The following is a 23,648-nucleotide window of genomic DNA, read 5'->3' as shown; positions in this document are numbered from 1 at the left end:
CTTTTTAGCTGGTATTTGGGATGATTCGTTACCCTTGGGTCCCCCTCTTCCGGGCGTAGACCCCCCTCCAATATCAGCCTCCCTCTCGTCAGGTTCACTCTGGCTTTTTTATTCCACGTGTCGCTGGGTGACGGCTTTCACCCATGGACCCCCTCGGCCGCGCTCAGACCCTTCTCAAATCTCGGCCTCCCTCCGCCGGGTTCACTATGGCCTTTTTCAAAGTATTCACAAATCTTAATGTCTTTTTAAACAGTTCTCGTAGACATCCCTCTGCCGGGTTCACTTTTGTGAACACACTGTTTCTTGGGACTTTAGAATTCGCCCCTCTTTACCTGCATCCCTCCGCAGGGTTCACTCTTGCCACTTCACAATTCCTTTTGTTTTCAATGATTGCGGGATTCACTTCCCTTGCTTTCTCTCGATACATGATTTACTTACCTTGCTTTCTCTCGATGTGGGATTCACTTCCCTTGCTTTCACAACAGTTCTTCGGTCAAAGGCTTTCGACTGTACGGGGAATTTGCTCGACCCCTGTATGACCACGTTGACCTGTCTTGGCAGTAGTTTCAATCAACCCAGAATCGACCATAGTCTCTCGAGTCAGCACCCACGTGATGCCGGTCCCCTCTGCAGCTGGTCTTCACCTATTTACAGTTCTTTGAACTCTTCTCAATATGCCACTTTGCGACTTTCATTCAACACAGCTCAGTTTCTTATCGGTTCCACCTGCGACTCACCGGCTGCGATGAACCGCTTGGCTTTCTTTGTAACAGGAGTCAAGGCCGGTACCACTGTAGCAGGAGTCACCCTCGGTCCTGCTTATCAGTGTAGGCGTGCTCCGTGTACCGTTGACATCTCCTGCAACACACTTGGGCTATTGGGCTTACGTTTTCTTCCACAAAGGTTCTGCAGGATTGGTTTGGAAAGGGCAAGGTCGCTTCTCTCCTTGTCCCCCTCTCGATTCTCGCTGCCTTTCTCCTTTATCTTGAACTGCCATGCTTGATTAGCTGTCTCGTCATGCAGTTGCCTTGCTCAAACTTTGCTCTCTTGCTCCACCTTTTATCCCTGTGGCGAAAGGAAAGCGCTGTCAGGTGTGTGTGATTCTGGTTAATTGCCTGACTCTGCCTGGCCCTTGGGTTGGGACATGTCAGGTACAGGGTTTTATTAGTCCATTGTCTGTGGTGTGCGAAAGTGTTCATGTCGGAAAAGGGGGTGGGGAGCTTAGGAGTGTCAGAGTATCCTATGCGGTAGGATGGGGAAGGGGTGTTATAGGGAATTACAACCCTCATATCGGGAGGGTTGATGACCTAAGAAGGGGGAGATTGGTAGGGTTTGTGAAACAGGCGGGAATGACTGGGATTATTATTGTGAGACGGACAGGGGGGTTTGTGGGAATGGTAGTGTCTGGTTAAGGTAGACTGGGTGTTTAAAAAAGAATCATCAGAGGGACATGGAAAAAAATGGTTGGGGTTTTTCGGGTAGGGAACAGAAAAACAGGGATTCTGAGAGTTGCGGTTGTGGAATGCAACAGGGTTTGGGCACCTATAGTATTTTCCAGATATGGAGGGGTCGTCAGGTTTTATCAGGAGAGAACTAATGGGCGGAAGGGAGGCAGATGTAATACAGCCTACAAAGGTTTCAGAGATCTCACCCTCCTCTCCTTCTATTCTGGTAAAATATCACGTCTCACCTGGGTCATTCCCCCGAGTACAACTCCGGGTTCCCCCTTCCAGGTGAGCCTTTCTCGCTCTTTCGGCCCCAAGGTTGGGATCAAAGCATGTCAGCCTTTCTTTGGCCACCTGAATAAGGGTTTCTCGAAGTTTGCTGGGGAGAATACCCTCAGGTTTCTAAAAGTGGGCTTAGAAATGTTTACATTCTGATACATTCTGACTGACAGACCCCCAGGAGGACAGGGTGGGCCCAGGAATCTGTACATTCTGATACATTCTGAATGACATAGCCCCAGGAAGGGGAAGGGGGCTCAGGAATCTCGACTTTCTGATACATTTTGAATGAGAGACCCCTGGGGAAGAGAGGGTGGGCTTGGAAATCTCTACATTCTGGTACATTTTGAATGAGAGAGCCCCGGGGAGTAGAGGGTGGGCTCGGGAATCCAACATTCTGATACATTTTGAAGAAGAGATCCCTGGAGAGGAGAGGGTGGTCTTCGGAATCTCTACACTCTGAATGAGACCCCCCCGGGGAGGAGAGGGTGGTCTTCGGAATCTCTACACTCTGAATGAGACCCCCCCGGGGAGGAGAGGGTGGGCTCGGGTATATCAACATTCTGAATGAGAGACCCCTGGGGAGGAGGGGGTGGGGTTGGGAATCTCTACATTCTGATACATTTTGAATGGGAGACCCCCAGGGAGGAGAGGGTGGGCTCGGGAATCTCTACATTCTGATACATTTTGAATGGGAGACCACCAGGGAGGAGAGGGTGGGTTTGTGAATCTCTACTTTTGGATTTGTTCTGAATGGAAGACGCCGTGGGAGGAGAAGGTGGGCTCGGGATATCTACATTCTGATAAAATTGGGGGTAAAGGGAGGATTGCCCCGTTTGTATTGCTTCACTTTCATATCTCTATGTTTAAATACTAGTGGCAAGATTTGGGGGGTTGGTATTTTGGTAGATTAAGTGTGAGTATATGAGGTCGAGATTTAGGTAGGTGATCATTTCAAGACGACTTTTAGGGCAGGTGAGATTTTAGTAGGTGATTAAAAGACAGATCACTTTTAGCCATATATTTTTCATTGTATTTGTTTACTGCCGATTTTTCACTGAGGTGGTGGTTGGTAGGAGAGGGGGTGGCGGGCTGGGGGAACAGAGAGAGGCTTGCAAGGGGTAATAGCACAGATCTATATGGGGTATATAGGGTTAAACTGAAGGAAGGGCCCTGCACTTGTGATCTTATAGAGAGGAGCGAGAGACTTGCAAGGGGTTGTGGTACAGAGTCTGCATGGAGTATATAGGGTTAGGCTGGAGGAAGGGCCCTGCACTGTGATCTTAGAGAGAGGAGGGAGAGGCTTGCAAGGAGTAATAGTACAGAGTCTATATGGGGTATATAGGGTTAGACTGAAGGAAGAGCCCTGGACTGTGAGCTTAGAGAGAGGAGTGAGAGGCTTGCAAGAGGTAATAGCACATAGTCTATATTGGGTATATAGGGTTAGAGTGAAGGAGGGACCCTGCTCTGTGAGCTTAGAGAGAGAGTGAGAGGCTTGCAAGGGGTCATAAGGGAATAGTACAGAGTCTATATGGGGTATATAGCGTTATACAGAAGGAGGAGACCACACTGAGTTTGAGAGAGGGGGGAGAGGCTTGCAAGGGGTAATAGTACAGAGCCTATATGGGTTATATAGGGTTAGACGGAAGGAGGGGCCCTGCACTGTGATCTTAGAGAGAGGAGTGAGACGCTTGCAAGGGGGAATAGTACAGAGTCTATATGGGGTATATAGGGTTATAGAGAAGGAGGGGCCCTGCCCTGTGAGCTTCCATAGAGGAGTGAGAGGCTTGCAAGGGGTGATGTAAAACCCAGAGTCTCTATTTTAAAATCACACATAGAAATGCTAAATCTCCCAGAAGTTAAGATGGAGCCAGGGTCTGTAGTGTGTAATACATGTGAGGAACAGAGGACAACCACTGGGATAAAAGTGAGTCCACATTGAGGGCACATCAAGGCAAGAGGAGACTTACCTGCTCAAGACACTCTTCACATCCTAGAGAAAGAAAGAGAAAGAGGACAAGATAAAAAGTCATCCCACATTGTTCTAAACATTGATTTCCATTTTACAGAGACCCTGAGCTGTGATTCAAGGAAACAGTTAGGTTGCTGCATTATCTAGTCTAGGAATCAGTTGAGCCTTCAGGAAAGTTTCTGGTCAGACAATGTCAAGCTGCGTGTCACAAAAACAGACACTGACCCACTCCCTATCAAGTGTTTCTGAGTAATGGAAGCAAAACGTCACCCAAAACCTTGAAGGTGACCTACAGTCCAAGCTTTAAAGCCATATCCTGGGGTTTCTTTACAGTTTCTTCTGAGCTGCTGGTTTTGTTGACACACTCTGCTAGCTTGGACATGGTTGCCTGTACTCAGTGCAGTGTGCGTTGCAGGTTCACAAGTGTGCATGTGTAGGAAGGTAGATGCTCAATGGGTGTGTGTGCATGTTTGTGTGTGTGTCTGCGTGTGTGTAGGTCATAGAGATGCACAAGGAGTCATGCTGTTTGTCCCTGTTTCTAATGGTTGCTAAAGTTCTAGAGAAGGCACAAGGCTCCATCTTGCCACATATCACCTTGACGTCGCAGACATGGCGTCCGGGAAGCAGAGTAGTAGCCTGCAGCGAAAGTGCGGGGCATCTATACCTGGCGATCACATTGTTGGTGCCAGAGCCATTACTGCATTGCTTGCACTGGGAACTGGAGCCACTGTGAACTAAAGGAGTGGGGGAGGAACATTTGGCTCTTACAAGCGGCACAGAGCCTGACATTACTGGGGTATGTGATGTTGCACTTACTTGTAGTGACTACATACAAGGCATTAACTGCGATTAGATGGCATTACATTAGATTGTGAAACACAATCATCGCTATTTGGCTTTTCTAATGTGTTGCTTGAACGTCCATCTCCCTTTATTGCCTGAGTGACCACTTTATTACTTGATTACATTGAACTGTTTCATGCTAACACTGCCTACCTGCTGCCCTAGCTATCATTGAATGTCCTTGCCAATCTTTTGCACTATGTCCCAACACATGACCAATGTCATTTCATTGTCTGGCCCATTGTCTGAGCACCTCCACTGAGCCCAAACTGATATTGCCACGGTACCTCTTGCAGACTCACCTGTGATCTATTGAGACTACTAGCCCACATTAACAGCCCCCATACCTCCTCGAGCCAGTGATTTCTGAACCCGACTCAGCACCACCCCTCGGCCAATTCACTGCACGCCCAATGGCGAAATAGACAACAGCACGATCTCCATGGCTCAAATGTGATAGTGAGCACCTTGTTGACTAACCTAAAGGTTCCAACACTGCTTATCTTACTGCCCCTGGATATCTCCACGCCACCTACCTTTTTACCTGACACGTAATAGACCCTGCTATAAATGATTGTGGCCCTCCACACCTGACCTTATACCTTCACCACTGTGCAGGTCAGTTCTATGCCACTAACATGCCCACTCATACTAAAATCTCCACTACATGCATGGCCCTTCCATCTATGCCTCACGTACTCCCAGACTTCAACTCAATCACACCCCCCTGCTTCCTTCCACCTCTCATCCACTCGCACCAACTACAAGCTAGGAACATCACAGCCTATCTCTCCCATAAGGAGACAACTACCAACCAATGCCCAACACTGACATTCCTCCAAGCACCTAGCCGACCATGCCAACTCACCACTAGAAATAGGAGACTAGCACTGCGAACCAGGTTCAGCAAGGCCACGTCCCTAGCCATCATCCCTACAACGAGCAAAAGAAACTACTACCATAGCCATATAATCATTAGAACCCCCACTAAGACTACCAAATCGAACGTCACCAAGTCTAAGACCAAACTCCTGCCCTACAGACTTGCGCAATGCCCCTCCTCGAGTCCTAACCCATCTGACACCTGTACTCGGCGCGCCAGCCCAACCATCAAAGTTCAAGAGCACAATAACCGCAGCAAAGTAAACCAGGTAATACGAGGAGCACTCATTAACGCCAGGTCTCTCCCCACACATGCCCTAGACACCGCAGACTGCATCACAACCGAGAAACTGGACTTTATGGCAATTACCGAAACTTGGCTTCACCCTGCAGCAGGACCCTGCCTTGCGCTAGCGGTCCCAGAAAACAACATGACCTATAGATCAGACAGACCCACGGCCGAAGGAGGGGAAGTAGCTATTATCGCTAAAAATACCCTCAACATTAGAGAGATGCCTAACACGAGTTCCACTCGGGCGAAATACTCTCAGCCAAAATGACTTTATCACACACAACCACACTAAATATGCACTTGATCTACAGGCCCCGGGGCCCTACACTATGTTTTGAGGACGATGTGGCCCATCTCCTCTCAACCAATAACCAATACTAAACCTACCTCCCAAACCCTCCTTCTGTGGGACTTCAATTTAGGTCTCAACGATCCTAACCTCAACAGTGCCCTAGCGCTTGCTAACTATCTCGGCCCTAGGCTTCACACACCGGATAAAAAAAACAACACATACTAAAGGTCGCACCCTCGACTGGTTAGCCAACCTTAACTGCCATATTGACGTAACGTTCAATACCTGTTGCCCTTGGTCAGACCACCACTGCATCACCTTCAATATCACCAATAACCTAGGGACCAACAAGGCCCCCTTAGTGGCCCCAGCTGCCCTATCTAGAAACAAACAGAACATCACTGCTAATAACATACTACCACTACTACCAATTACAGCCCATCTAAACCAAGACAACAATGAACCATCTACTTTAGTTGACCTCTACAACCAAACTGTACTGGCAGCCATCAACAAAGTTGCGCTACTATCCATGCGTAAACCCAAACCAGCAGCCCACCTCAACTCTTGGTTCACGCCAACACTAAAAGCTCTGAGAAATGCTAAAAGAACAGCCATGGCTAACTGGTACAAAGCACCAAATTACCTAAACAAAGTGAAATTCACTACAGCAGCCAAAAACTTCAAACAGGCAGTTAACCAAACGAAAAGTTCCACTTACAACAATAGTATAACTAACGCCAAATCAGGTACAAAGGAACTATTTGCTATCCTGAGAGAACTAGAATCTCCAGTACCACTACAAGAAATCTGCAACAAAGATGCAAACTGGTGCACTGACATTCAAAATGCACTTTCCGACAAAATCGCCCTCCTTCAATCTGAAATCGATATAAAAAAAGACCATTAAACATGTTATCTCTGCCACAATCTCCCACTCATTTGAAGAAGAATTCAGCTCCACAATTTGAATGTACCCCTGTCTCTAACGATGAAGACCTAAAAATCATTGCTAGCCTCAAACCATCAATGTATCAAGGTGATGCTTGCCCTGCGGCGGTGATCAAGGATTGTGCACCTGACCTAACCCCCTTGATTACAAGTCTTATTAACGCCTCCTTCAAAAGCAGTACTGTCCCATGCAACCTCATAAACGTGTCGGTGCCAACTCTACTAACAAAACCATCACTTGACCCCAACATTCCGACTAAATATAGACTGATTACTACAGTACCCTTCTTACTCGAAATCCCAGATAGAGTTGCGTATCTCCAGATCCAAGACCATCTGGAAGTCAATAACCTCCTTGGCCTACGTCAGTCAGGATTCCGCCCCCAGCATGGCACAGAAACTTCACTCCTGGATCTGAAAATGCAAATGGACGAGCTCAAAGATAAAGGTAACCTGGCCCTGCTCCTCCTACTTGACCTTTCGGCAGTGTTCAACCTGGTCAACCATAACATTCTCTGTAAATATCTCCCCTCAGCAGTCAACTTCTCCCCAAAAGCTTTCCAATGGATACAATCCTCCCTCTCGGACAGATCGACTCGAGTATTCTCACCTAATGCAGAAGCACACCCTCTCTCTGACACTATACAATATTTTCACGAAACCACTATTTGACTGTCTGGATAATCTGGGTGTCACCTACACTAACTATGCGGATGACACTCAAATCCTCATCCCCTTCACTGGCTCACATGACACGGACTCGGCATCCCTCAACGCTATTTATCACACCATCCAAACTTGGATGGCCCACAATGGCCTGTGATTGAATGACGAGAAGACAGAACTCCTCCTCCTTGGGTTGCAACTCCATCTCAACAAACTTGATGATTCCTTTAAAGCCTTCAAGATAGATGGCAACACGATTCAAGTGTCTAAGGCTGTAAAAACCTTAGGTTTCCACCTGGACTCTCCTTTGATCCTTACCAAACAAGTTAATGCCACAGCATCAGCTGCCGCCTACATATCCAAGCTGATCAATGCTTGCAGACCATTCCTCTCACCTGACAGCTGTATCACACTAGCTAGAGCACTCATCTCGTCGAGATTGGATTACTGTAATGTACTGTACGCCAGAACTAAGACCCAAAACATCAAAATGTTACAGGTGATACAAAACAACGCCCTTAGGGCAGCCCTAAACATACCAAGAAACTCACACATCTCTACGAGTAGAAGGAACGCACACTGGCTCCCTGTCCAAGAGCGTGTCCTATTTAAAACCCTCACATTGACTCATAAATGCCTCCATAACACGGCCCCTATGTACCTGGCTGACAAAGTGGCTAGATCCCAATCCAGCAAACCTACACGCTCTGCTCACCGGCACCTGCTCTCCACACCCAGATTTAAACTACAGAAAGCTGGTGGTGGCAGTAGGTTCCCTTCTATAGCCGCCAGACACTGGAATACTCTGCCTGCCAAACTCAGGTCCCAAGACTCGTTCTGGACCTTTCCGAAAACAGTTGAAAACATGGCTCTTCTGGGGGGCGCTGTTGAGCAGCCGTCAAGATGGCTGCCTAGCTCTTGAGCTCCGTGCACAGCCGCTCTTCATCCGATGACATCTGCGGGCTAATGCAGTGCTGCGACTAATCGACCGACCCACTGGCATCCCTATAGCTGTAGCTACGTGTCGATGTGATCCTGACTCGGATCGGACCTTGGGAACCGGAGAGCCACTCTGCGAGGCCCTCGAGCCTACCCCGCCGCATCCCTCCACTGGCCCGCCTGCGGAGACGTACATCGCTGGGCCTGTGATCTGTGCCGGGAGCGCCGCGGACTGGGTCGCACTCTTCGCCGGACTGGCGCCCGCTGTTCGGGCCGGGCCCTCTGCCGACCATCCTGGATTTTCTTTGGGCTTCGCTTAGCCCTCTCTCCCCGACCGTGAGGCCCGGCACTAGAAGGCCCCTGGCTGTCTCTCCTCAGCGCGACTCGACACTTGGACGGCGCGCCTCTCTGGGGGGAGCTGCGCCCACTGCCGGGTTTTGCGGCGGCGCTTGACTGGGGCCCGCTAGTCTGACATTGGCAGCCTTGTCGCGCCCTACGACCTCCGCTCTGCACCATTGCCGAGATCGGATCTACCTCCGGCGACACCCGAAGACCTGAGAAGCTACACCTACTTCCCGACTGGACACTTGCGGGCTACATACCAGGTGAGGGGCTGCGGCGCGCTGAGGCCCCCGTTACCGCTACAGACCATCCCCGTCCTGGGCCTCGGTCCCCGCGCCGGGCGGTCCCGGCTGGCTCCCGCGCCACTCTGATCGCTCTCCGGGCCCGCGTCCCTACATCCCGGCGGACTCGGGTCGGTCCGCTCCCGCCACCCTCCGGGCGCGGCGACCCCGGACTAACACTGGGGCCCACACTCTGGTGCGGCCTGCTGGTCTTCACCTTCATCTTCACGGCCCCATGCAACACCCGCATAAGTACTAAGGCCCATACTCCTGCGGTTGGTACTCTCCATGGTGCTCACTCCGGGCCTGTTCTGGACACCAGCATCACCTTCCAGAGCGGGTAGATCGCGCCATCCCTGCTGCTACTCTATACCTTCCTGACGCCGCAGCTCCCATCACCTATGTCGGGATCTGCTTGAATTGGCAAGCTGTACCATTGTCATCTGCCTTGAACCTCTCCTGCTTCTTCCCACACGAGTCTTCACTTTGGCCGCTCGGGGCCCCGCCACAACATTCACGATGTCCAACAGATCGAGGAATAACAATAAAACCGGGGCCATGGACAAATTCGCTAAAGCCGCCCTGAGACCCGACTTGGCCCACGCACCATGCGACCTTGCTGATGAACCGCCGGGCGCAGAGGCAGGCGCAGAGGCACCCACTACTGACCTCACAACGATAATGGAGTCCATGGCTAGAAACTTTACGGCCTTTCATGAAAAGCTCGATGACATTAATGCCAATGTAGCCTCACTGAGAGCCAAACTGGATCAGCAGGGGGCCCGAATCACGGAGACCGAAAACAGGATTGGCACCAATGAGGATAATATATCTACACTCCAGGGCACGGTGTCCACTCTGGTCTCGGATATGAAGGCGGTCAAAGCCAAATGTGATGACCTCGAATCTAGGTCACGCACGAACAATATACTCATTGTGGGTGTCCCTGAAAATGCGCTGAAGGGTCGACTGGAACTAGCGGTCGAGGAACTCCTGAAGGAACTACTGGGTAATCCGGACATGTCTCCCTTCTTCACCATTGAAAGGGCCCATAGGGCGCTCTCACCTCGGCCTAAACCCGGTGACTTTCCGAGACCCATCATTGCCAAGGTCTTGAGCTTCAAAGACTGCGACCTAATTCTTCGCCTCGCACGGGAGAAAGGCGAGCTACGCTTCGACTCGCAGGTCATCAGGATCTTCCCCGACTTTTCCACCGGAGTTCAGCAGGAACGTCGCCAGTTCCTTGGAGTGAAGAAACTCCTCAGGGAAAGGAACATCCCATATGCCATTCTCTTCCCTGCACGCCTGAAGTTCACGTTCAACGATAAACTATACTTTTTTACAGTGCCTTCTGAGGCGGTTAAATTCATCGAGGCACATGTTCCGCTCCATCCTCCAGCTGATGACAACATGAATAACGAGTGAACTCTATAATTGCCTTGTGATGCCTTGATACTATGCTAATGTGTGGACTGAGTCCCGCCTCTCTCGGTTTGCGCACGCGAGCGATCACACCTCAGTATCCACTTGTATGCAATGCTTTCCTATGTGGGCTTAAGTATTGCTCCTTGAGGAGCAACTGTCGCCTCGTCCAAGTCACCCTGCCACACTTACTCCTGCTGCTTTCTAATATGCACAGCTCCCGTGGTCTGGCCGCAACCGTTCCCCTCTATCCACGACCACTAGAAGGTGGTTCCTCTCATAGCTCCGCTTGGGCTGGGTTGCTAAATCTATGTGATATGTGTGTTGCTCGCTGCGCTCCATGGGGCGGGACTGGGGTATCAAAGTATTGCCCGCTAACAATGTTCGTTTTGTAATGGAACCAATGGTTCCTAGCGTGCTCCCGCACGGCAACGGCGCACCCCACTGCGATTGCACTGGTTTTGTATACGCCCTTATTGTGGGCCAGCCCCTGTTGGGCCTTTGCGCAGTCTGGGCCATGTTGGGGTCGGCCCGGCTCTGCACAGTCGAGGGTGGGTATTGTTTACACTGCTGTAGTTGGGTCAGCGGTGAGGGTGGGGGGCGGTGATGGGGTATTTGAAAAAAACGGCACACTAGGGCTCACGGCACGCACTCTGGCAATACATAAGCGCACTCCCGACCTCAACCCCGACAGTGAACACTGCTGCTACACCTGGGATGTTCACTGATACGGGTACACCGGGATTAGAGATCCGCCATTGACATGTCTACCGTTATAATGTCCTGGAACATTCGCGGATTGAGCAATCACACCAAGGCCCGCAAGATCATGGCCTTTGCTAATAGACATGGCTGCAGGATACTACTCCTGCAGGAGACACACTCCAATGCTCACATTCCGGGCACCATGGCCCCGTCGTGGGGTCCCAATAGATTCTTCACTTCATACTCCTCCCAATCCAGGGGAGTCCTCACAATGATCCACAAATCGATCAAATTCATCCTGCACAAAAGTTACGTGTGTCCCGAGGGTCGCTATATCATATTACACTGCACGATGGTGAATAGAGAATACCTACTTGTTAACACATACTGCCCCAAAGTTGACTCTCCTGAGTTCTTTGATGCGGTAACTGCCATACTACTGGGCTATGTGGGGGTCCAGATTATATGGGGGGGTGACCTAAACCTTATTCTTGACACTGTCTTGGACAGGACTGGCACGTCCTCCCGAGCCCTTACAAGTGCTGCACGCAGGTTGTGTGGCCATATGCAGACGCTCAATGTCTGCGACGCCTGGAGGACAGTACACCCCGTGTCCCGGGAGTACACTTATTACTCATCGGTCCACGACAGCTCGTCTCGTATAGACCTGTTCTTAGTGTCCAAGGAAACCATGGGAGGGGTCCTGGATTCTCCCCCGTACTTTATCTGACCACGCTCCAATCGCACTTTCTGTGAGGCTGGGTATACCCACTCCGACTCTGAACACTTGGTGTTTCAAATCTGAGGCCCTCAGGGACATAGTCTTTAGGGCTGATATACTTGCAGACATTATATCCTTTTTTGACCACAACTCTCTTCAGGACACCTCAGCCGCGGTTCGGTGGGAGGCTTTTAAGGTATACATTAGGGGGATGTCCATCTCGCGGGAGGCTGGGGTACTGAAAGCTATCCAAGCCAGCCTCGATCGCTCTGAAGCTAAACTGAAACAGCTGGAGCAGCAATGCTCCACTGGCGCCGATCCCGCCTTACTTCTCCAAATCAGCGAGGAACTGCAGGCATATAATACGCTCGCTACCAATGAAGTCCAGTACTTCAGCCGCCCACAGGCTGCCAGGAAATATGGCGAGGGGGACAGACCGGGGAAGACATTGGCAGGAGTGGTGAGGGGGGAATTTGGCCGAGCTCAGATCACCTCCATCAAAGATGCATCTGGCAATGCACAGTGGGCTGACCAACAGATCTTGGAGATATTTACCGAGTTCTACAGGTCTCTCTACTCCCAGCCTCCCGAACACTCCGAACGACACATGCGCGAGCTGCTTACTCAGATCCCCACCACCGAAATCTCCCCGGCTACCCGCGACCAGCTGGACTCCCCGATAACGCTGGACGAAATAGTAACCTCCATATCTAACCTGCCCAAAGGCAAGGCGCCGGGACCTGATGGCCTCACGGCTGAGTTTTACCAAGAACACGTGTCCTTACTGGCTCCCAAGTTGCTCGAGGTCTGGGTCGAAGCGCTCCGCTCTTCTATTCTTCCCCCGTCCATGCGTGAGGCCGTCATCACGGTACTGCTCAAGCCTGGCAAACCGGACGACGAATGTGGGTCTTACAGGCCCCTTTCCCTCATGAACCTAGACACGAAAATCATTGCTAAGACCATAGCTAACCGCTTTCTCCCCATTATGCCATATCTGGTCCACGAGGACCAAGCGGGCTTCGTTCCCGGCAGGTCCACCTCACATAATATAAGAAGACTGTTCAATGTCATGTCTCGTATAAATCAAGAGGCCCAGGCCGTAGCGGTCACTCTGGATGCTCAGAAGGCCTTTGACATGGTCTCCTGGAACTACACGTGGCTGGTGCTGGAGACGATGGGAGTTGGCCCAAACATGATCGGGTTCATTAAGCTACTATACGCCTCCCCTGTGTCCCGGGTCAGAGCCAAATCTTTGACATCCGACCCCTTCCCACTCTTCAGGGGCACCCGGCAGGGCTGCCCCTTCTCCCCGATCCTCTTCGCCCTCGCAATTGAGCCAATGGCGGATTATGTCCGTGCTCGGCATGCCCGCAAGGGGATACGGCTGAAGGATGACCCCGAAATCATATCCTTATATGCAGATGACGTGCTATTATACATTAGAGAGCCCGCGACCCACATTGACCCCATACTTAGGGACATCACCCGTATTGGCACCTACTCTGGCTTCACGATCAATTACTCAAAGTCGGATATCTTCCCGCTCACGAAATCTACCCAACAACCTACCACTGAGTACCCCCTTCATTGGTCTCCTGACGGTGTCAGATATCTGGGGGTGCAGATATCCTTGACCAAATCTACTCTGATAACCGACAATTACTCCACCGCAGCGCAAACTGCTGAGGCCAAGATGTTAAGATGGCGGTCGCTCCCACTATCCATGGCTGGTCGTCTCTCCCTAATTAAAATGATCCTGCTCCCCAAGCTTCTTTACACTTTTAGCAACGTTCCCGTGTGGCCTGGGAAGGCCTACTTCACTAAATTGCATACACTATGCGCTCAGTTCCTGTGGCACTCCGGTGCAGTGCGTAAGAAGTGGTCTGACATGGCGCTCACCTATAAACAAGGGGGGTTCACCGCTCCGAATCTGTTACTCTACTGGACTGCGGCCCAGGCTCAACATGCCACCCATTGGTACCCGGGCTCCCCAAAGCGACCACATGTCAAGTTAGAGCGACTAGCAGCCGCCGGTACCAACATGATGTCCCTTATATTACATCGCCATTACACACCTGATTCACCCATTGACCCTGTCGCCACGACCATCCACGCATGGGAACGCTTGCTAAGTCCGACGGACGGGTCCCCTCCCTACTATAGATGGCTCCCGGTGTGGCGCCTGCCTGCTCTGGAACCTACACACGATAACGCCCTGGCCCAACACTGGGGAATGCTGGGGTATCAAGCGCTGTCCGATTTCTACCCAGAGGGCAAGTTCATTGACCCCCAAACATGAAAACAGGGCCACACTAGATCCGCCTTGGAGACCCTCCAGTACTATAGGCTACGGGCAGCGTTCTGCACTGCATGGCCCTCATTTCCCGATGAGCCCCCGGATAACCCGGCGATCGCATACATTGCCAACTCAGGCGGCGCCCGTAGTGTCGTCTCTTCACTATATAGGATCCTTCAGGAGTCCATCACAACTCCAGCACTTAGGGCGCGTGACGACTGGGCAAATGAGCTGGGCCTGGAGTTGTCTGATGGCGACTGGGGCGCAATGTGTCTACATACTCAAAAAGTCTCCTTCAATTTCCGCTACCGAGCCATACAGTACAAACTTCTCAATAGGCTCTACTATACTCCACACAGGACCTCGGCATTCGCCCGGGCCACTGCGACCGGGTGCCCTCGCTGTGGATCTGAGGGGGCTGATCACGTGCACATGTTTCTGTTCTGCAGGGAGCTATCTGGGTTCTGGGAATGCATCTTGAAAACGCTTTCTGACATAGCTGAAACTGTGGTTGATCCTGACCCCTTGTCGATTCTGTTCGGGGTCTGGAAAACTGATGGAACCAGGCGCCTAGCTAAGTTCCTAAACATAGGCTGTATGATTGCTAAAAATTGCATACTCCAGAGCTGGAAAAGCCCCGCTCCCCCGGCCTTTCAGAAATGGTTGCGCTTACTCACCTGGTCGCGCAACTGCGAAGAAGAATACTTGTCCATGCTCCCCGCCCAGTCTCGCCCCAGGAACATTTGGGCTGCATTCAACACCTACCTCAGTATCCGGGACGAGGCCACCCCCGAATCTGGTCTGTCTCCTGCCCCGTCGGGCTCTGATCCCACTGGGTGAGCCCCCACCCTGTTCCCTTGTCTTTGGATTGCTATGCTCCTTCTCAGATACCGCCCGGCTGTTCATGTTGTGATTGCTGTATCCCTTTTGATGTGTTTCTCCAAGATGTTAATGCTATGTACCTACTGCCTTGTGTGTGCCTTGTGTACTTCTGCCGTTCAAAAATAAAAGTTTAAAAAAAAAAAAGAAAACATGGCTCTTCTCGCTGGATACACAAAACGAAGTCTCCCTGAACCACCCGCTAGATAGCAACACAAACAACACATTCAAGCCAACCTTAACTTCCGAACAGCGCACATTATTCTCTCCCTAGCTGACTTCACTATGTAACCACAGGAGCATTATTTTGCATTGTTGCCAGATGACTGACAACTGTATAACTGTGTAACTTGCTACTCTGTAACTGTAACCCTGTAATGATGCAACATGTACCTATGCATAACCATTGCTGTAAGAACAGCGCCCAGATGCCTCCGGGTTGGGTGTGCTATATAAATTGCAAAATAAATAAATAAAATAAATTACTGAGAGGTGCTGAGGTGGCACTTTGCATCTGCAGCACCTACACACATGGGAATGAACATGACATACAGTGACTTTACAGGCATGCCAGGCACTAACTGGCATTAGAGGAGTTTGAAGCTGCACTTTGCATATGATGGCAACAACTGCACAAACGTGAGACTGCACATACTGCACTCAACATTAGAGGGCATTACTGGGGCATTTGGGGTAGACTAGCTGTCACAGTGCATCATTCAGCGACCTAGCGATATCTCTCTGTGCGCGGTCTCTCCCACAATTTCTCTCTAGATCTCTTGTATGGTACAGGTTTTCTCTCTCCCTCTCTTGCTCTCTCTCTCCATCAGTGCAGTCTGTTTTTCTCTCACCCCATTCCACATCGCTCTCCCTCGCTCTGTGTGTCTCTCTCTGCCTCCTCCTATCATTCCCTCTCTCTTTCTCTCCTAGCTCTATCACCGTATCTTGCTCTCTGTCCTTTGCTCTGTGGGTGTGCCGCTCTCTCTTTCTCTCTCTCTCTGTCCAGCTCTACAGGTGTGCCGCTCTCTCTTTCTCTCTCCCTGTCCAGCTCTGTGGGTGTGCCCGCTCTCTGCAGGGTGGTGTGCCAGTGGGCGAGAGCGGTCTTTCATGCTGTCCCTCTCTCTCGGAGGTGTATTGTGAAGTGCACTCTCTTGGTTCTCTCTGTCTGGACAGTGTGGTGTGCCCACACTGGTTCTCTAAGTCAGTGTGGTTTATCCCTCGGTTAGAGAACAGAACCTGCAAGATAGCACTAGTGTAGTCTGGTGTGCACTTTCCCTCAGTGTCAGTGCAGTCTAGTTCTCTCTCTCCTTCTGTATATATCCCTCCATCCCTCTGCTTCCCTGTCCCTCCCTAACACTCCCTCCATCCCCCTTCACCTCCATCTTTCCCCTCCTTCCTTCCCCATCTGTCCTCGTCTCCCTATGCCCCTCTCCCGCTATTCCCTGTTTCTCTCTGCCGCCTCTCTCTTTCCCTTGTCCCTCTTTCTCTCCTACTCTCTCTTTGTTGATAGATTTTGTTTGTTGTGTAATTTGGACAGTGCTAACGGCCACACTCGGGCATCAAAGTACTTGCTAACCTGACCGCCCGGTTTGAGGAGGAGAGAATATTTTCAGTTTATCGTGGAAGGCCAAAAATAAGCTTGAGTTCACAGCCTGGCCGCCTGTACTTGGTAAGAGCTGCCCATGGCATTTTGTTCATTTAAAGGACAGAGTTGCAGCCGGATATTTGTCATTTGAGTGAAGGTGCCATGATATTTCACCCCATTCTGCCCTGAGGGGTAGGAGCAACAGGTGAGACACCCTCTCATTTCAGAATACCCCTTCATAATAGTAGAACAAGCATTAGCTTTCAATGTGCAAGTAAAATATGGTGCCTTGAAGGAGATAAGCATGTGATGTTCCTATATTGTATGCTGTGAGAATATGGCATACATTACTTACCATAATTGTATTTCTGATGCTTGTATCTGCTTAGATTTTAGACATCTAGTGGTAGTCGCAGAGTATTGCATGGAATTCAAAAAGGGATGTCAACTGGGTGTGTTTGTAATGCTATCTCTTGTGTGACGTGTACTGTACCCATGGTCCTTCACACGTTGAGGTCCCTCAGATTGTTTTGTTTCTAAAATTATGGAGCATGAAGTGTTTGAGTGAGTACAAGAAAGTAAAAGTAGAAAAGATAAAGGTGAAAGACATCTATGCACCTTCCACTCCAGGAGGGGAGGAAGAGTGGACGCATGTGAATCTAAGCAGATACAAGCATCAGAAATACGATCTATGCCTTCTGAGATTTGTGGATCTGCTTAGAATCACATGCTTTGCATAGATTAGTGAGCAGTACCTGGAGGAGGTGGGTTGTGTGAAGGTACAGTGCAAATAGATGTCTTATTACCGCTTGACCCACCTATGAATCTTCTTTAGAGGCATTGTGCATTTTTCTGTGTTGCAAACAGATCTAGCTGTAGATGCCCCCATTGTGCAAAGATGTTGTATAAAATATGTGCGTGAATTTGCCACTCATGCTCTGCGGGAGCTGTAGACTTCTGCTTAAAGTGTCTGCTGGTGAATTATGTTCCCCTGGAACATGTTGGAACAATAGGAACATGTTGCATTTGAGAGACCATTTCCAAATCTTCTAGGCTAACCTGGACAGACTTAGGAGAGTGTGTTACACCCTGTTTGATGAGATAGAACATGGCAGTGGTACTGTCGGTGAGGACTAGAATGGTGTGCCCTGCTAAGTGTTGTTGAAAAGCTTTAAGGAATTTGAGGACTGCTAGCAATTCTAATAGGTTGATGTGATTTTTTGCTGTTGACCGTGTCCACCCGCCGTTTGCAGTGTGATGAAGGTAATGTGTTCCCCACCCTGAGAGTGAGGCATCTGTTGTGAGTGGCCTTCTCTGGAGGGTTGCGAAAGCGTTTCCCTTTTAACATATTCTCTTTCGACCACCAGCGTAGAGCCTGTACCAAGGTTTGCAAAACACTAGATCGTCCCACTGACAGCTTGCCTGAGACCATTGACGCTAGCCACTCATGTACTGGGCGCATGCACAGACGCGCGTGTGGGACTAGATATATGCAGGAAGCCATCATTCCGAGCAGGCGCATTGCCTTGCGCACAGTTATCAGATGACCGGCCACATGATGAGCCTGTACCAAGGAGTGTTCTTTTGCCATATTTGTGGTGTTTCTCCTGTTATGAGCCAGTCATCTAGATAAGGGTACACTGGGATGGATTCCCTTGGCAGGTTTGCTGCTACCACTGCAAGTACTTCAGTGAACACGCTTGGCGCTGATGAAATGCCAAAGGGGAACACCTTGAACATTGATAGTGGGTATTTCCTAGTTTGGGAGCACAAGTACTTTCGGTGTGCTGGCAAAATATGAAAGTATGCATCTTTCATGTCCAATATTGCCATGTAATACCCCTGTCCTGAGAGGGGAATTACTTCTTGCAGTGTTGTCATATGAAACCTTTGTGGGTTCACATATGTGTTTGCTGGACGCAGGTCTAACACAGGGCGCATAGTTAGATATTTCTTTGGCACTAGGAGGTACACTGAATAGATGCCCTTGCTTACCTCATGAGCTGGACCATTTGGCACTAGGAGGTACACTGAATAGATGCCCTTGTTTACCTTGTGAGCTGGATCTTTCTTTGGCACTAGGAGGTATACTGAATAGATGCCCTTGTTTGCCTCGTGAGCTGGATCTTTCTTTGGCACTAGGAGGTACACTGAATAGATGCCCTTGTTTAACTCGTGAGCTGGATCTTTCTTTGGCACTAGTAAGTACACTGAATAGATGCCCTTGTTTACCTTGTGAGCTGGATCTTTCTTTGGCACTAGGAGGTACACTGAATAGATGCCCTTGTTTGCCTCGTGAGCTGGATCTTTCTTTGGCACTAGGAGGTACACTGAATAGATGCCCTTGTTTACCTAGTGAGCTGGATCTTTCTTTGGCACTAGGAAGTACACTGAATAGATGCCCTTGTTTACCTCGTGAGCTGGATCTTTCTTTGACACTAAGAAGTACACTGAATAGATGCCCTTGTTTACCTCGTGAGTTGGATCTTTCTTTGGCACTAGGAAGTACACTGAATAGATGCCCTTGTTTACCTCGTGAGCTGGATCTTTCTTTGGCACTAGAAAGTACACTGAATAGATACCCTTGTTTACCTCGTGAGCTGGATCTTTCTTTGGCACTAGGAAGTACACTGCCCTTGTTTACCTCGTGAGCTGGATCTTTCTTTGGCACTAGGAAGTACACTGAATAGATGCGCTTGTTTACCTCGTGAGCTGGATCTTTCTTTGGCACTAGGAAGTACAATGAATAGATGCCCTTGCTTACCTCATGAGCTGGATCATTTGGCACTAGGAAGTACACTGAATAGATGCCCTTGTTTACCTTGTGAGCTGGATCTTTCTTTGGCACTAGGAAGTACACTGAATAGAGGCCCTCGTTTACCTCGTGAGCTGGATCTTTCCTTGGCACTAGGAAGTACACTGAATAGATGCCCTTGTTTACCTCATGAGCTGGATCCTTTGGCACTAGGAAGTACACTGAATAGATACCCTTGTTTACCTTGTGAGCTGGATCTTTCATTGGCACTAAGAAGTACACTGATTAGATGCCCTTGTTTACCGCGTGAGCTGGATTTTTCTTTGGCACTAGGAAGTACACTGAATAGGTGCCCTCGTTTACCTTGTGAGCTGGATCTTTCTTTGGCACTAGGAAGTACACTGAATAGATGCCCTTGCTTACCTCATGAGCTGGATAATTTGGCACTAGAAAGTACACTGAATAGATGCCCTTGTTTACCTCGTGAGCTGGATCTTTCTTTGGCACTAGGAAGTACACTGAATAGATGCCCTTGCTTACCTCATGAGCTGGATCATTTGGCACTAGGAAGTACACTGATTAGTTGCCCTTGTTTACCTTGTGAGCTGGATCTTTCTTTGGCACTAGGAAGTACACTGAATAGATGCCCTCGTTTACCTCGTGAGCTGGATCTTTCCTTGGCACTAGGAAGTACACTGAATAGATGCCCTTGCTTACCTCATGAGCTGGATCATTTGGCACTAGGAAGTACACTGAATAGATGCCCTTGTTTACCTTGTGAGCTGGATCTTTCTTTGGTACTAGGAAGTACACTGAATAGATGCCCTCGTTTACCTCGTGAGCTGGATCTTTCCTTGGCACTAGGAAGTACACTGAATAGATGCCCTTGCTTACCTTGTGAGCTGGATCTTTCTTTGGTACTAGGAAGTACAGTGAATAGATGCCCTCGTTTACCTTGTGAGCTGGATCTTTCCTTGGCACTAGGAAGTACACTGAATAGATGCCCTCGTTTACCTCGTGAGCTGGATCTTTCTTTGCCACTAGGAAGTACACTGAATAGATGCCCTTGTTTACCTCGTGAGCTGGATCATTTGGCACTAGGAAGTACACTGAATAGATGCCCTTGTTTACCTTGTGAGCTGGATCTTTCTTTGGTACTAGGAAGTACACTGAATAGATGCCCTCGTTTACCTCGTGAGCTGGATCTTTCCTTGGCACTTGGAAGTACACTGAATAGATGCCCTCGTTTACCTCGTGAGCTGGATCTTTCTTTGGCACTAGGAAGTACACTGAATAGATGCCCTTGTTTACCTCGTGAGCTGGATTTTTCTTTGGCACTAGGAAGTACACTGAATAGATGCCCTTGTTTACCTCGTGAGCTGGATTTTTCTTTGGCACTAGGAAGTACACTGAATAGATACCCTTGTTTACCTTGTGAGCTGGATCTTTCTTTGGCACTAGGAAGTACACTGAATAGATGCCCTTGTTTACCTCGTGACCTGGATCCTTTGGCACTAGGAAGTACACTGCCCTTGTTTACCTCGTGAGCTGGATCATTTGGCACTAGGAGATGCACTGAATAGATGCCCTTGTTTAACTCGTGAGCTGGATCTTTCTTTGGCACTAGGAAGTACACTGAATAGATGCCCTTGTTTACCTCGTGAGCTGGATCTTTCTTTGGGACTAGGAAGTACACTGAATAGATGCCCTTGTTTACCTCGTGGGCTGGATCTTTCTTTGGCACTAGGAAGTACACTGAATAGATGCCCTTGTTTACCTCGTGAGCTGGATCTTTCTTTGGCACTAATAGATACCCTTGTTTACCTCGTGAGCTGGATCTTTCTTTGGCACTAGGAAGTACACTGAATAGATGCCCTTGTTTACCTCGTGAGCTGGATCCTTTGGCACTAGGAAGTACACTGCCCTTGTTTACCTAGTGAGCTGGATCATTTGGCACTAGGAGATACACTGAATAGATGCCCTTGTTTACCTCGTGAGCTGGATCTTTCTTTGGCACTAGGAAGTACACTGAATAGATGCCCTTGTTTACCTCGTGAGCTGGATCTTTCTTTGGGACTAGGAAGTACACTGAATAGATGCCCTTGTTTACCTCGTGAGCTGGATCTTTCTTTGGCACTAGGAAGTACACTGAATAGATGCCCTTGTTTACCTCGTGAGCTGGATCTTTCTTTGGCACTAGGAATTACACTGAATAGATGCCCTTGTTTACCTTGTGAGCTGGATCTTTCTTTGGCACTAGGAGGTACACTGAATAGATGTCCTTGTTTACCTCGTGAGCTGGATCTTTCTTTGGCACTAGGAGGTACACTGAATAGATGCCCTTGTTTACCTCGTGAGCTGGATCTGTCTTTGGCACTAGGAAGTACACTCAATTGATGCCCTTGTTTACCTCGTGAGCTGGATCTTTCTTTGGCACTAGGAAGTACACTGAATAGATGCCCTTGTTTACCTCGTGAGCTGGATCTGTCTTTGGCACTAGGAAGTACACTCAATTGATGCCCTTGTTTACCTCGTGAGCTGGATCTTTCTTTGGCACTAGGAAGTACACTGAATAGATGCCCTTGTTTACCTCGTGAGCTGGATCTTTCTTTGCCTCTAGGAAGTACACTGAATAGATGCCCTTGTTTACCTCGTGAGCTGGATCTTTCTTTGGCAGTAGGAAGTACACTGAATAGATGCCCTTGTTTACCTCGTGACCTGGATCCTTTGGCACTAGGAAGTACACTGCCCTTGTTTACCTCGTGAGCTGGATCATTTGGCACTAGGAGATGCACTGAATAGATGCCCTTGTTTACCTCGTGAGCTGGATCTTTCTTTGGCACTAGGAAGTACACTGAATAGATGCCCTTGTTTACCTCGTGAGCTGGATCTTTCTTTGGGACTAGGAAGTACACTGAATAGATGCCCTTGTTTACCTCGTGAGCTGGATCTTTCTTTGGCACTAGGAAGTACACTGAATAGATGCCCTTGTTTACCTCGTGAGCTGGATCTTTCTTTGGCACTAATAGATACCCTTGTTTACCTCGTGAGCTGGATCTTTCTTTGGCACTAGAAAGTACACTGAATAGATGCCCTTGTTTACCTCGTGAGCTGGATCCTTTGGCACTAGGAAGTACACTGCCCTTGTTTACCTAGTGAGCTGGATCATTTGGCACTAGGAGATACACTGAATAGATGCCCTTGTTTACCTCGTGAGCTGGATCTTTCTTTGGCACTAGGAAGTACACTGAATAGATGCCCTTGTTTACCTCGTGAGCTGGATCTTTCTTTGGCACTAGGAATTACACTGAATAGATGCCCTTGTTTACCTCGTGAGCTGGATCTTTCTTTGGCACTAGGAGGTACACTGAATAGATGTCCTTGTTTACCTCGTGAGCTGGATCTTTCTTTGGCACTAGGAGGTACACTGAATAGATGCCCTTGTTTACCTCGTGAGCTGGATCTGTCTTTGGCACTAGGAAGTACACTCAATTGATGCCCTTGTTTACCTCGTGAGCTGGATCTTTCTTTGGCACTAGGAAGTACACTGAATAGATGCCCTTGTTTACCTCGTGAGCTGGATCTGTCTTTGGCACTAGGAAGTACACTCAATTGATGCCCTTGTTTACCTCGTGAGCTGGATCTTTCTTTGGCACTAGGAAGTACACTGAATAGATGCCCTTGTTTACCTCGTGAGCTGGATCTTTCTTTGCCTCTAGGAAGTACACTGAATAGATGCCCTTGTTTACCTCGTGAGCTGGATCTTTCTTTGGCACTACGAAGTACACTGAATAGATGCCCTTGTTTACCTTGTGAGCTGGATCTTTCTTTGGCACTAGGAAGTACACTGAATAGATGCCCTTGTTTACCTCGTGAGCTGGATCTGTCTTTGGCACTAGGAAGTACACTCAATTGATGCCCTTGTTTACCTCGTGAGCTGGATCTTTCTTTGGCACTAGGAAGTACACTGAATAGATGCCCTTGTTTACCTCGTGAGCTGGATCTTTCTTTGCCACTAGGAGGTACACTGAATAGATGCCCTTGTTTACCTCGTGAGATGGATCTTTCTTTGGCACTAGGAAGTACACTGAATAGATGCCC

The 23,648-nt window shown here is 49.2% G+C and overlaps 1 protein-coding gene across 1 annotated transcript in view; it reads right to left on the bottom strand.

The window, feature by feature from the left end:
* Nucleotides 1–23,648, bottom strand: part of LOC138520567 (E3 ubiquitin-protein ligase TRIM11-like) — a 198,631-nt gene that overhangs the window by 49,320 nt on the left and 125,663 nt on the right. The window contains exon 4 of the mRNA XM_069632906.1: nucleotides 3,695–3,717. Coding sequence (XP_069489007.1) covers nucleotides 3,695–3,717 — 23 coding nt within the window. The remainder of the gene's footprint in view (nucleotides 1–3,694; nucleotides 3,718–23,648) is intronic.

Source organism: Ambystoma mexicanum, chromosome 13, assembly GCF_040938575.1.
Source record: "Ambystoma mexicanum isolate Mex_15411 chromosome 13, UKY_AmexF1_1, whole genome shotgun sequence".
NCBI classification, from domain to species: Eukaryota; Metazoa; Chordata; class Amphibia; order Caudata; family Ambystomatidae; genus Ambystoma; species Ambystoma mexicanum.
Note: the sequence above shows the minus strand (reverse complement) of the source record. Positions and strands in the feature narration are given on the sequence as shown.